This window comes from Hemitrygon akajei, chromosome 4, assembly GCF_048418815.1.
Source record: "Hemitrygon akajei chromosome 4, sHemAka1.3, whole genome shotgun sequence".
NCBI lineage: Eukaryota > Metazoa > Chordata > Chondrichthyes > Myliobatiformes > Dasyatidae > Hemitrygon > Hemitrygon akajei.
The window spans coordinates 56,420,932-56,433,093 of NC_133127.1; the positions used below are offsets into that span (position 1 = coordinate 56,420,932).

Genomic DNA, 12,162 nt, shown 5'->3' on the forward strand with positions numbered 1-12,162 from the left:
GCCTGTTTACTAGGATATGTCAACTCATGTTTTCAATAGAAAAAGAAAATACAAAGAGAAAATTGGGTGAACAATGAGTGATGATATTATTACAATCACAGTATTGCAACTTAGCAAGATTTTAGATTGCACATCGAGACAAAATTATGTATGGTCTAAGGAGACAAAGCCAATAGGCACCTCATCTGATTTTGCTTGCATAACTGTGACTTCATGAAGATGGCAGACCAATGCATCAAGAATTCAGTTCCTTTCCAGTCACAAACATAAGTGTGACTTCCAACGTACAAATACGAAAACATAAGGTTCAGAAACTGGGACAGTAACAGAGGAACAGGACAATGTTCAAGGTATGCCAGCAGTCATTTCAAAGTGATTCTATTAGATAATCTAAGTGCTATTTGCATCAAATGAAATTATAAATAGCTGCAACAAAAAGGCAATAAATGTGAGCAGTTTTACTTACTCCTATACCTAGCACAGAGAGAAGGATTTCTCAGAAAATACAAATCTTATTATTGCAACTGCTGCTGATTTCCATAGCATCTTACTTAGTGCATGACAATTTTAAGTTCAATACTAATTAACAAAGTTATCAGTAATACAGAACTAACACATTTGCAAATTGCTCCATTATAGGGAAGGTACCCAAAACAAACAGTTTAATCACCTTTAAAAGGAGCATGGTGAGCTTAAAGTTTAGGACAAACACAATCCCAATAATTGTTGATGGAAATGAGTATGTCAAACAAGTGACAAAAGAGTGGCTTGCACAACTGAGAACCAATTCAAAGGACATGCTCAATGATTACCAAAGTCAACCTTAAGGATATTGTCTTCCAAATAGCTAACACCACCATCCATCAACCCCATCCCTGATTTAACTCAATACCACTTTCTCATACCCTTGATTCCCTTGTTATTCAAAGGTTTATTGATCACCATGTTGAATGACCTCAACAACTAGGCATCTGCAACTTTCAAGAGTAGAGGATCATGAAGATTCAACATCTTGTATGTAAATATATTCCTCCTCATCTCAGTCCCAAAAGGCCTGTTCATTATTGTGGTATTATAGCACCTGTTTTGAGATTCCTTAACTTCAGGAAAATAATACCAATGTTCAGCCAAATATAACATCATCTTGAAAGACATGCTTACTACATGGCTCATATACATACTAAATTTGCAATTCAGGAGAGGCTAGTTACTTCATCTTCCAACTGACAAATGAGAGACTAGCTCATGGAATTTAAAAAAAAATTGTTTTATTCAAAGTAACTAATCATTCCCAAAATCTCTTCAGTGACAATCATCCCTCAGAAGCTGGTGTGTAAACTGTCTTTGTTGGGTCCCAACATCTCCTTCTGTAATTGGAGCTTGGGTTTGACATAGACCTCAGACAATCCACGTAGGCAGCAACCTCTCTAGCTCCATCACACTGAGCACCATTGCCCTAACGGGGCTATGTGCTCAGCCCACTGTTGGTGCATGACTCCACTGCCAGATCCAGCTCTAACCACATCATTAAGTTCACTGATGACAACTGGCCTCATCAGCAACAATTGTGAGCTGGCATACAGAGCGGCGGTAGAACGGCTTGTGGACTGATGCTAGCACAACAACTTGAGTCACAACCTAGAAAAGACCAAAGAGATGACTGTGGACTTTAAGAAGGTGCAGGCTGACCACTCACTACTGTACAACAACAGCTCCTCTGTGGAGAGTAGCACCTCTACTTACTGATGAAAATGAGGCAAGCGAGGCTCCCTGACCCCATTCTCACCAATTTGGGAGAATTGAGATCCTTTTTGCTGTTAAAGTTGGGTTTCCAATGCATGGCCTCGGGTTCTCAGTGCCAGCCTGAACTCTTATCCACTTCAAGCAGTCAATGAACGGTAATTCCTGAGTTACTGGGGATGTGGCACTCTTTCCAAGAAAGCTTCAGTTATTTGCCCATCAACTTGGCAAGCCCTTGCTGGAATAAAATCAAAATAGCATATCTTAAGAACCTGGTGTGAGATGCTTAAACCACATAGCCAGCCCATTGAAGCCAAATGAGTGTAACCAGGGCCTCAATGACTCATTAATCTTGCCAGTGTAGTTAGAGGACTGACTAGATACATTGCCAGTACTCTCTCTCCAGTGCTTTGATGTGCCTACTAGAAATAGGAAAAACAAGAACACTGCTGCCACATAGACCAAAGCTTTGTATCATGTTTGAGATCTGATCTCCAAACATTCCATCCTCAGATGGTTAAGGGATATGCTCTAAACTGAAGACCATGTAGAATCCCTTTATGAATGCTGAATCTCCTCATCAGTGTCCATTTTGTTGAGATGGGTCTCGGCCTGAAATGTCAAAAGTTTACTCCTCTCTACAGACGCTTGCTGACTTGCTGAGTTCCTCCAGCGCTTTGTATGGTGTTGCAAGATAAGGTTCACGTTACCAGATCTCACTGTAGACCATCCTAGTCAGAAAGTGGCACCGGAATTGGTTTATCATTGTTATATGTACCAAGATGCAGTGAAAAGCTAGCCTTGTACACTGTCCTTACAGATCACTCATCACACAGTACATTGAGGTAGAACAAAAAACAATAACAATGCAGAATAAAATGCAACAGATATAGAGAGAGTACAGTGCAGGTAATCAATAAGCTGCAAACTCATAACGAGATACAGAAGATTGTGAGGTCAAGACTCCATTTTATCACACTAGGAAGCCAGTTAAATCTTACAACAGTGGTGTAAAGCCTTTCAGGCTTTAGTATCTTTTCCCCAATGGAAGAGGGGAGAAGAAAGAATATCCAGGATGGGTGGGTCTATAATTATGTTGGTTGCTTTACTGCGGCAGCAAGAAGTACGTACAGAGTCCATAGAAGGGAGCTGGTTCCCTTGATGAGCAGAGTTGTGTACACAACCCTCTGTTAGGGCTTGTCAACAGATTTGTATCGATTCTTTCTATGGTACATTGACAAAAATTGGAGAGTGAATGGGGACATACTAAATTTCTATAGCCTCCTGAGGAAGTACAGGCATTGATGAATTTTCTTGGTCATGGCATCTATGTTGCTGGACCAGGACAGGCTACAGGCTCCTAGAAATTTGAAGTCTCAACCTCAACATTGTTGATATAGACAGGAACATGTGTACTGCTCTCCTCCCTGAATTCAATTGCCAATTCGTTTGTTCTGTTGACATTGAGGGAAAGGTTGTTGTCATAATACCATGCTCCTAAGCTCTCTATCTCCTTCCTGTACTCCAACTCATCGTTATTTGAGCTATGGCGCATGACAGTGGTACCATCTACAAACTTGTAGATGGAGTTAGAAGAGAATCTGGCCATGTATTGCTTTGCTTTGTGAATTTCAAGTGCAAGGACAATGGTGTACTTCAGATAATAAGTTAATGATGACTTGGAGCTCAGCCTCCAAATACAGGCCAGTCTAAATATTGCAGCTAGATTACAGTGCAGAGGTTGTAGTGCCTTTGCACCTTAAATGAAGACAGTGTAGATTGAACAGTCTCCCATCATTCCTGCAGATTAGCTTCACTCCAGCAGGAAGCTAACTGGAGAATACATTAGCAAAATGAAAGATTCAAAAAAGCCAGGCTTGACAGCACACTGCACAGAGATTGAATTGATTGCAGAACTGATTAGGATCACAGTTCGCATGCCAGCAAGGCACTGACATAAACTAGAAACAAACTTCTGCAAGCAGCCAAGTTTGAGGCATATGACCCAGAGTCTCTCTTGACTGACAGAATCAACAGCTTTAATAAGCCAGTATAATGGTTAGCATTGTTCCCTGCATTTCTCAAAGCCCCCAGATAAACAGAACCCATTATGTGATTCAGGGAACAGCTGTCTGTCCACTTCAAGAAGCAGTCGAGGAGGATCTTGGCAATGATTTTCCATGGCAGACTATAGGCAGTCATACTTGTTTCCTTTTTTGATAGTGGTCTCAATTATGGCATTTCTCAAAGTCCTGTGGAATATCTACTTCTTCCCAAACATAGGAGAAGCAATAATGAATTTAAGACCGAATTTCCTCATTGCTAAATCAAAGAACTTTAGGCCAGATACTGCCGGCATCTGAAGTCGGTTCATACTTATCAAATCAGTTCTGGTTCTTTCTGATGCAGAATCTTAAGAGTCTCTTTGTTGATGCTAATTATGATGGACTTTAGGAAAGTTCAGATGTTGTGGCCACTTTATGGTTCCTGTTGGTGGAGGTCAGAAGGTTAGAACATTATGTCCCAGGAGCTCTCTTTATAATGCTTTGGACCTTCAACAACAATCTTCTTATATTGATTATTTCTGTTGTTGATGCTTTGGGCCCAGATTGATTGAGTTAACAAAGTTAATAAGATGGTAGTCCATCCAAGAGACATTGTTAAATGTCATAGCATGGGTAATGCAGCCTCTTTCTCAAACAATAATATAATCTAATACATACCAGTGTTTGGCTCAGTTGCCCTGATTTCAAGTCGTCACTTTTTATTGTCATTACGACCATAACTGCTGGTACAGTATATAGTAAAAATGAGACTTTTTTCAGGACCATGGTGTTACATGACACAGTACAAAACCTAGACTGAACCACATAAAAAACAACACATAAAAACTACACTAGACTACAGACCTACCCAGGACTGCATAAAGTGCACAAAACAGTGCAGGCATGACAATAAATAATAAACAAGACAATAGAGCAGTAAGGTGTCAGTCCAGGCTCTGGGTATTGAGGAGTCTGATAGCTTGGGGGAAGAAACTGTTACACAGTCTGGTCGTGAGAGCCTGAATGCTTCGGTGCCTTTTCCCAGATGGCAGGAGGGAGAAGAGTTTGTATGAGGGGTGCATGGGGTCCTTCATAATGCTGTTTGCTTTGCGGATGCCGCGTGTAGTGTAAATGCCTGTAATGGTGGGAAGAGAGACCCTGATGATCTTCTCAGCTGACCTCATTATCCGCTGCAGGGTCTTGCAATCCAAGATGGTGCAATTTCCGAACCAGGCAGTGATGCAGCTGCTCAGGATACTCTCAATACAACCCCTGTTTATTTTGTTATTCCTGTATCTCTGATGAATAAACTATGATAAGGTCATGCTGCAGGCATTAAGTCAAGAGGACACCCCATTAGAGTTAATGTTCCCTATTCCTTACTGACCAATCACGCCTTGCCAGAGAGTTGCATCTTTTCAAACCCTGCCTTTTATGTTGTGCAGCATCTTCCTTTGAAACGCTGGCCAAAAGTCCCCACACCCCCAAAGCCAATGTAGAAAACTCCCTGACTACATCCACAACTTTCAGAGTTGGAATGCATGTACTGAAGAGAATATCTTTACAAGTCAATGCCTCAAGAAGATAGCATCCATTATTAAGGACCCTCACGATCCAAGACATTTCCTTCTCATTACTACCATCAGGGAGGAGGTATAAAAGCCTGAAGACACACACTCAACACTTTAGGAAAAGCTTCTTCCCCTCCACCATCAGATTTCTGAACTGTCCATGAACCTACAAACACTACTTCACTATTTTGCTCTATTTTTGTATTACTTATTATCTTTCTTATTGTAACTTATATTTTTTTTTGCATTGCACTATACTGCTGCTGCAAAACAACAAATTTTACAACATGTATCAGTGATAATAAACCTGATTCTCAGCATAGAATGCTATTTCCTTATTTGAGTGTGCCAACATGTCATGAGATGTTCATATATAGCAAAGCAGTAGCTGTCAAGACATCAGATTATTCATTCATGACAGCAAAGCCATAGAGGCAAACCAATCGCCTTGTTTTTGAACTGGACATCTCCTGCCTGCCATGTACCATTCAGGGCACTGATGGCAAAATAACTTTGTTCCCACGCTATGATAACAGAGCAGCATTCAGGTTAGTCACTGATGGAGGTGTCTATGATGCCACGTTGATCTTAATGCTCCAGGTGCAGATATGACCGCGTATAAGCATCATTGTATAGATTGTACTTGTACGTACATCTATGCCCTATTGCCCCACTGAACTCATAATTGGTATACCTTGACTTTGTTTTATCCCCCTAGTTCAGACCCTTCCTAGCTACATCCATGACACCACACACACACACTCTTTATCTTTTCAAGGACTTCAAGTTCCGTAGCCCTCATCACCTTATTTTTACGATGGATATCCAGTCTCTATTGTTATGCCCTCGGCCCCCTCCTTTGTGAGAATCGCAAGAGCCATAGTCGAGGGGGGGTCAACTGACCCAAGAGAGAAAGAGACGTGCTGAATAGACACAGGAAAATGGGAGAGAGAGAGGGGGACGTGCGGAAGACCACATTCTCCCAAGAAGCAGAATAAAGGCGACATTGACTATTGTCTCATGGAGACCACGTGAAAAGCCCTCGGGCAAAGTGGGCTGGTTGAGAGAGAGATCGCATTACCTGCAACCTTGACTGACACCTGCGATCCCGTGAAGAAGTATAAAGGAGGGTCTGAGGGGGGGAAACCCTCAGACGCACCAAGGAAGCACGATACCGATTCCCGTGGGAGCAGGAAGCCATTTTGAAGGAAGCCACGTGCGTTAGATTCCAAATTCTGAATCTGTGGCTAGAGCCAACGAAAGACTGCTTTTAACGAACAACGGGGAAGTCTGCTCCCCTGATTCCAAGGATTTGCTCTGCAAAGACAACGGGCAAGTGTTCATCTTTTCTAAATCATCCCTCTCTCTCTCTACAACGTGAAAACCCCAGCGGTTCCCGAAAGGGAAAAGCCTGCAAACTTCTGAGTGACTCTTTATATTTCAATTGGACTCAGTATTACCCCTAGACAACTATAGAGCTTATTTCTGATTGATTATTATTACACCGGTGTTTTGGATTGAGTTTTGATGATGTATATGATCTGAATGTTTTGTATTAACCATACGCTTGTGCCCCTTTTTGAATAAAACGTTTGAAAATAGTAGCATCCGACTCAGCTGATCCATCTATCTTTGCTGGTAAGTTACCTGGTTACTGGGTTACGTAACACTATACACATCTATCACCTGCCAGGAAGGCCTCAAAATTCTGCATTTTTTTCTGAACACCAGATCTAACCAGTTCCCGTCCACCACCACTCTCTTTTGCCTAGCAGAACTTGTCCTCTCTTGAAATAATTTCTCCTTTGGCTCCTTCCACTTCCTTCAAACAAAAGGGGTAGCCATGGGTACCAGCTATGCCTGCCTGTTTGTCAGCTACATGGAACTGTCTATGTTCCAAGCCTACACTGGTGACCCTGCTGCACATTTCCTATGCTACATCAACGACTGAATTGGTGCTGCTTCCTTCACCCATGCTGAACTTGTCGACTTCATCCACTTTGCCTCCAACATCCACCTGGCCCTCAGATTCACCTGGTCAATTTCCAACACCTCCCTTCCTTTTCTCGATCTCACTGTCTCTATCTCCCCAGACAGCTTATCCACTGATATCTATTACAAACCCACAGACTCTCACAGCTACCTGGATTACACCTTACACCACCCTACTTGTAAAAACACCATCCCCTTCTCCGAATTCCTCCGACTCCACCACATCTGCTCTCAGGATGAGGCTTTTCATTCTAGAATGAAGGAGATGTGCTCCTTTTTCAAAGAAAGGTGCTCCCCTTCCTCCACCATCAACACTGCCCTCAACTGCATCTCTTCTACAGTATTTCATCCATCTTCCTATCCCATTTTCCCATCACACTACCAGGGATAGGGTTCCTCTTGTCCCCACCAGCCTCTGCGTCCAGTACATAATTCTCTGAAAATTCCGCCACCTCCAACTGAATCCCACCACCAAACTTCCGGTAATGCCCCCCCACCACCACCCCTTCACCATTCCCCATCCCCTTTCCCCTTATCTCCTTACCCACCCATCACCTCCCTCTGGTACTTCTCTCCCTTTTTTCTTTTTTCCATGGCCTTCCGTCTCTTTCACCAATCAACTTATCTCTTTACTTCAATTCTCCCCCTTCACTTTTCACCCATCACCTGGTGTTTCACCCACTCCCCCCACCCCCACCTTTTAAATCTATTCCTCAGCTTTTTTTCTCCAGTCCTGCCAAAGGATTTTGGCCGGAAACGTTGATTATTTTTATCCATAGATGCTGCCTGGCCTGCCGAGTTCCTCCAGCATTTTGTGCTTGGTGCCCTATTGTCAACTACCTCCCTTCCCCTTGAAATATTGGCATTGGTTTCTTTTATTAATTATATTTGGAACCCGTGAGAGTAGACAAAATCTCAGTGTGGGCTGTCATCCAAGACAGCATTTCATCAGCTCAGATCTTTGAGCTTAAGTTTCTCGAATGGAAACTGAAACCGGCACTTAGCAATTCACTTAGATGGTGGGTGGTAAATAAACCGGATCCTGCACTCAAACGATAGGAAGATCTTGCCAAGAGTACACGGAACAGAGGGACAATTATGAAATAGCAATATCAACAAAGAATAGTCGGGCCGAATGGACTCCGTTCCACGTTGGTCCTTACGGATGCTACAAAGCTAGCGGCACTCTCAATGCCGTACCTGTGCTGACCGTCGACGTTCTCCAGGGAGACGGTAACGGGTACGGTCCCGATGAAGGAGTCCGACTCTCGGGCTCCAGTACTGCCGCCGCAGGTCGACACATCGCCGCCTCTCCCTCCTCTGGCGTCGGCCACCGGGTCCGTCCTGACTACCGGTGCGGCTTTCTGGCACAGCTGTGCTGCCAAGGGAGACACCGTGTAATCGGGCTGGGGTAAGGCCTGCGGGTCCCGAGCTCCGGAGCCTTCGCTGCCGCCCGCTTCCAGATCCATATTCGCGCGAACGCGGATCGGGAGCGGGAGCGGGAGACTGAGCCCGGGACCCGGACCGCGAGCACACCCAGCGACCCCAAGTGGAACTACAGCGAGCGAGCGAGCGAGCAGGAGGACGTGACGGCGAGCGCCTGAGTGCCATCCCGGCCGCCCGATTGTATTCGCCATCCTCGTGGCGATAAAAGTCCCATGTAGCTTTGGTGAAAAGCCCAATTCACGGCACTTTTCCCCGTGGAAGTGGAACCATGCAAGGGTCTCGGAAGCCAGTTCTTGTAAAGTTTAATGGCGGTTGACAGAACATCATAAAGTGCATTACCGCCACCTACTGAGTTTAAGCGTGGAACAAAGAGACAGGACGTATAGCAACCTACACACACAAAATGCAGACCAGGCATCATCTGTGAAAAAGAGGATGTATAGTCACTAAACTCCCCCGCCTCCCAAAAATCTTAAGTACTATCGAAATTTCAAAAAGTCAAATACGCACTTATGATGGATGACACTAACAAATTTTCCATGTTTCCACTGTGTTTGTCCCAAATATCTCAATTTAGCAACTAGATGTTCCCTTTCACCTCAGAGGAACTGCATTCAAACAATATATGCTGCACCGTTTCTTGATTAGTGCACTCCCTACAAATGGCCACATCATGCATATTTATTCCGAACAAAGAAGTATGCAAACACCAAGAAATCTGCAGATAGATAGATACTTTATTCATCCCCATGGGGAAATTCAACTTTTTTCCAATGTCCCATACACTTGTTGTAGCAAAACTAATTACATACAATACTTAACTCAGTAAAAAATATGATATGCATCTAAATCACTATCTCAAAAAGCATTAATAATAGCTTTTAAAAAGTTCTTAAGTCCTGGCGGTAGAATTGTAAAGCCTAATGGCATTGGGGAGTATTGACCTCTTCATCCTGTCTGAGGAGCATTGCATCGACAGTAACCTGTCGCTGAAACTGCTTCTCTGTCTCTGGATGGTGCTATGTAGAGGATGTTCAGAGTTTTCCATAATTGACCGTAGCCTACTCAGCGCCCTTCGCTCAGCTACCGATGTTAAACTCTCCAGTACTTTGCCCACGACAGAGCCCGCCTTCCTTACCAGCTTATTAAGAATTGAGGCGTCCCTCTTCTTAATGCTTCCTCCCCAACACGCCACCACAAAGAAGAGGGCGCTCTCCACAACTGACCTATAGAACATCTTCAGCATCTCACTACAGACATTGAATGACGCCAACCTTCTAAGGAAGTACGGTCGACTCTGTGCCTTCCTGCACAAGGCATCTGTGTTGGCAGTCCAGTCTAGCTTCTCGTCTAACTGTACTCCCAGATACTTGCAGGTCTTAACCTGCTCCACACATTCTCCATTAATGATCACTGGCTCCATATGAGGCCTAGATCTCCTAAAGTCCACCACCATCTCCTTGGTCTTGGTGATATTGAGACGCAGGTAGTTTGAGTTGCACCATATCACAAAGTCCTGTATCAGTTTCCTATACTCCTCCTCCTGTCCATTCCTGACACACCCCACTATGGCCGTGTCATCAGCTGGAAATTCAAACAACACACACAAAATGGTGGAACACAACAGGCCAGGCAGCATCTATAGGGAGAAGCGCTGTTGACGTTTCGGGCCGAAACCCTTCGTCAGGACAAAGAAGTATGCAGCCTAGTGTGTGCAATACATAAGTGTTTAAGTTCCCCCTCCTTTCATAGTTATCTCCCAGCTGACTTCCCACCATTCTCCGAATTTTATATCAATGCTGTCTTTTCTTCCTTATCCCAACTTTGCTGCCTCAGTGATAAAATAGACCTTTTAATTATGGCTTTCACCTCCCCCTTGTGCAAATGAACGACTGCATTTATATCCACAATTTTAAGTGTTTGCTTGGCTAGAATGTCTGCACCTAGTTTCCTTCAACTCCAGCACAGGCAGGGACCCATAAGAAATGAATACACGATCCTGAACCCAGCCTCAACAGATGTTGTCCAATCTCATGAAGGATGTCTGACATACCTGTCCGAAACAGTTTGAAATACCTATTGTAATAAATGTCAAGACCGAGAATGAATCAGAGCACCGAAGTACATAATCAGAGCATACTTTGTCATCCTATTCCATGGCTAAAATGACAGCAATCATCTCAGATGTGACTTGATGCACCATCAATAACTCACTCTGAGACGTAAAAGCGAGGTATCGGCTGTTATTGACTGGAAGAAGGAACGAGCAGTGAGTGACCACCATACTACATCCTGGAGACTGAGAGGCCGGGCTCAGACCTCCATCACCTATATACAGGGGTCTGTGGGAGGAGCCACAGGAGCAGTCATCAGGGGGTGTGTCCAGACAGGTATATGTAGTTCACCACATGACTACTGATACTTTATCTAATAATCTTTTCTGAATAGTCACCCAGAACTTTGGAATATAAATAAACATTGGAATGACCTGTCACTGGATCTTTTGAACCATCTGTGTAGATAAGTAAAAATTCATAATACCTGCCTTGCATATATTGCTGAACTTCCTGTCCCACTGATATACAATCACTTGTCAGTGTGACCTTTCCCTGAAAGCCCAAATTCAACGACAGGCAAAGGGAAAAACCATGGAGTGACAGAAAGGGGCCACCTTCCACATTAAACAACCCAAGATTTTGTGCCCATTCATTTTCCATCCACCCAATTCTGAAAACCTTATCAATATGGTGCTCCAAAAACTACTAATGTTGCCAATACTGGATGACCAACTTTATGTTCTCTTACATTAGAGCAATAAACAATTGCTAACTGTAACGTGAGTAAATGTAAGGGTACTTTACCCATTTCTACCAGTAATGCCACCACAACATAATCTCAATGCTTGGACTTGAACTTTCTCTAGAGGCCTTAAGATTGCAGGCAAAGTAACACATTCACAATCAAAGGCAGATCTGATTAAAGCAATATATATTGGTTTAAGTGGCCTCCCACCTGTAATCCAATCACGTCCAACTAAGTAACTGAGCATCTAGAAACGTTACCATTGGCTCTAGTTTAAGTTTTGCTTAAATTTGAGATCAATTGTAGGTGTAAAGTTCCTTTTAGAAAAAAAACAAATAACTTGAATCTTTGTAACAGAAGTTTCAAGTCCCCACCGACATTCCAATTCATCTACTTCATTAATAGCTGGCTGCTTGTATTTTCCTGACTATATATTTTATATATTTGCCACTCGCGGGAACTATTTTGCGCGATTGGCTGAAATTATGCCTGGGGACTACGCCGATGAATGACGTCAGCGGAACGCCGGGCTCCGATGAGCGCACCAATCAGCGGTCCGGAATACG

The 12,162-nt window shown here is 43.4% G+C and overlaps 1 protein-coding gene across 3 annotated transcripts in view; it reads right to left on the minus strand.

Annotated features, from left to right (window-relative positions):
- The window catches only part of LOC140726368 (uncharacterized), a 61,759-nt gene extending 52,905 nt beyond the window's left edge, over positions 1 to 8,854 (minus strand). The window contains exon 1 of one of the 3 annotated variants that reach the window (XM_073042658.1): positions 8,549 to 8,854. In XM_073042658.1, coding sequence (XP_072898759.1) covers positions 8,549 to 8,817 — 269 coding nt within the window. In that variant the 5' untranslated portion in view covers positions 8,818 to 8,854. The remainder of the gene's footprint in view (positions 1 to 8,548) is intronic. The other 2 variants (XM_073042655.1, XM_073042656.1) reach the window with 2 other exon arrangements.
- Between the last annotated feature and the right edge of the window lie 3,308 nt (positions 8,855 to 12,162).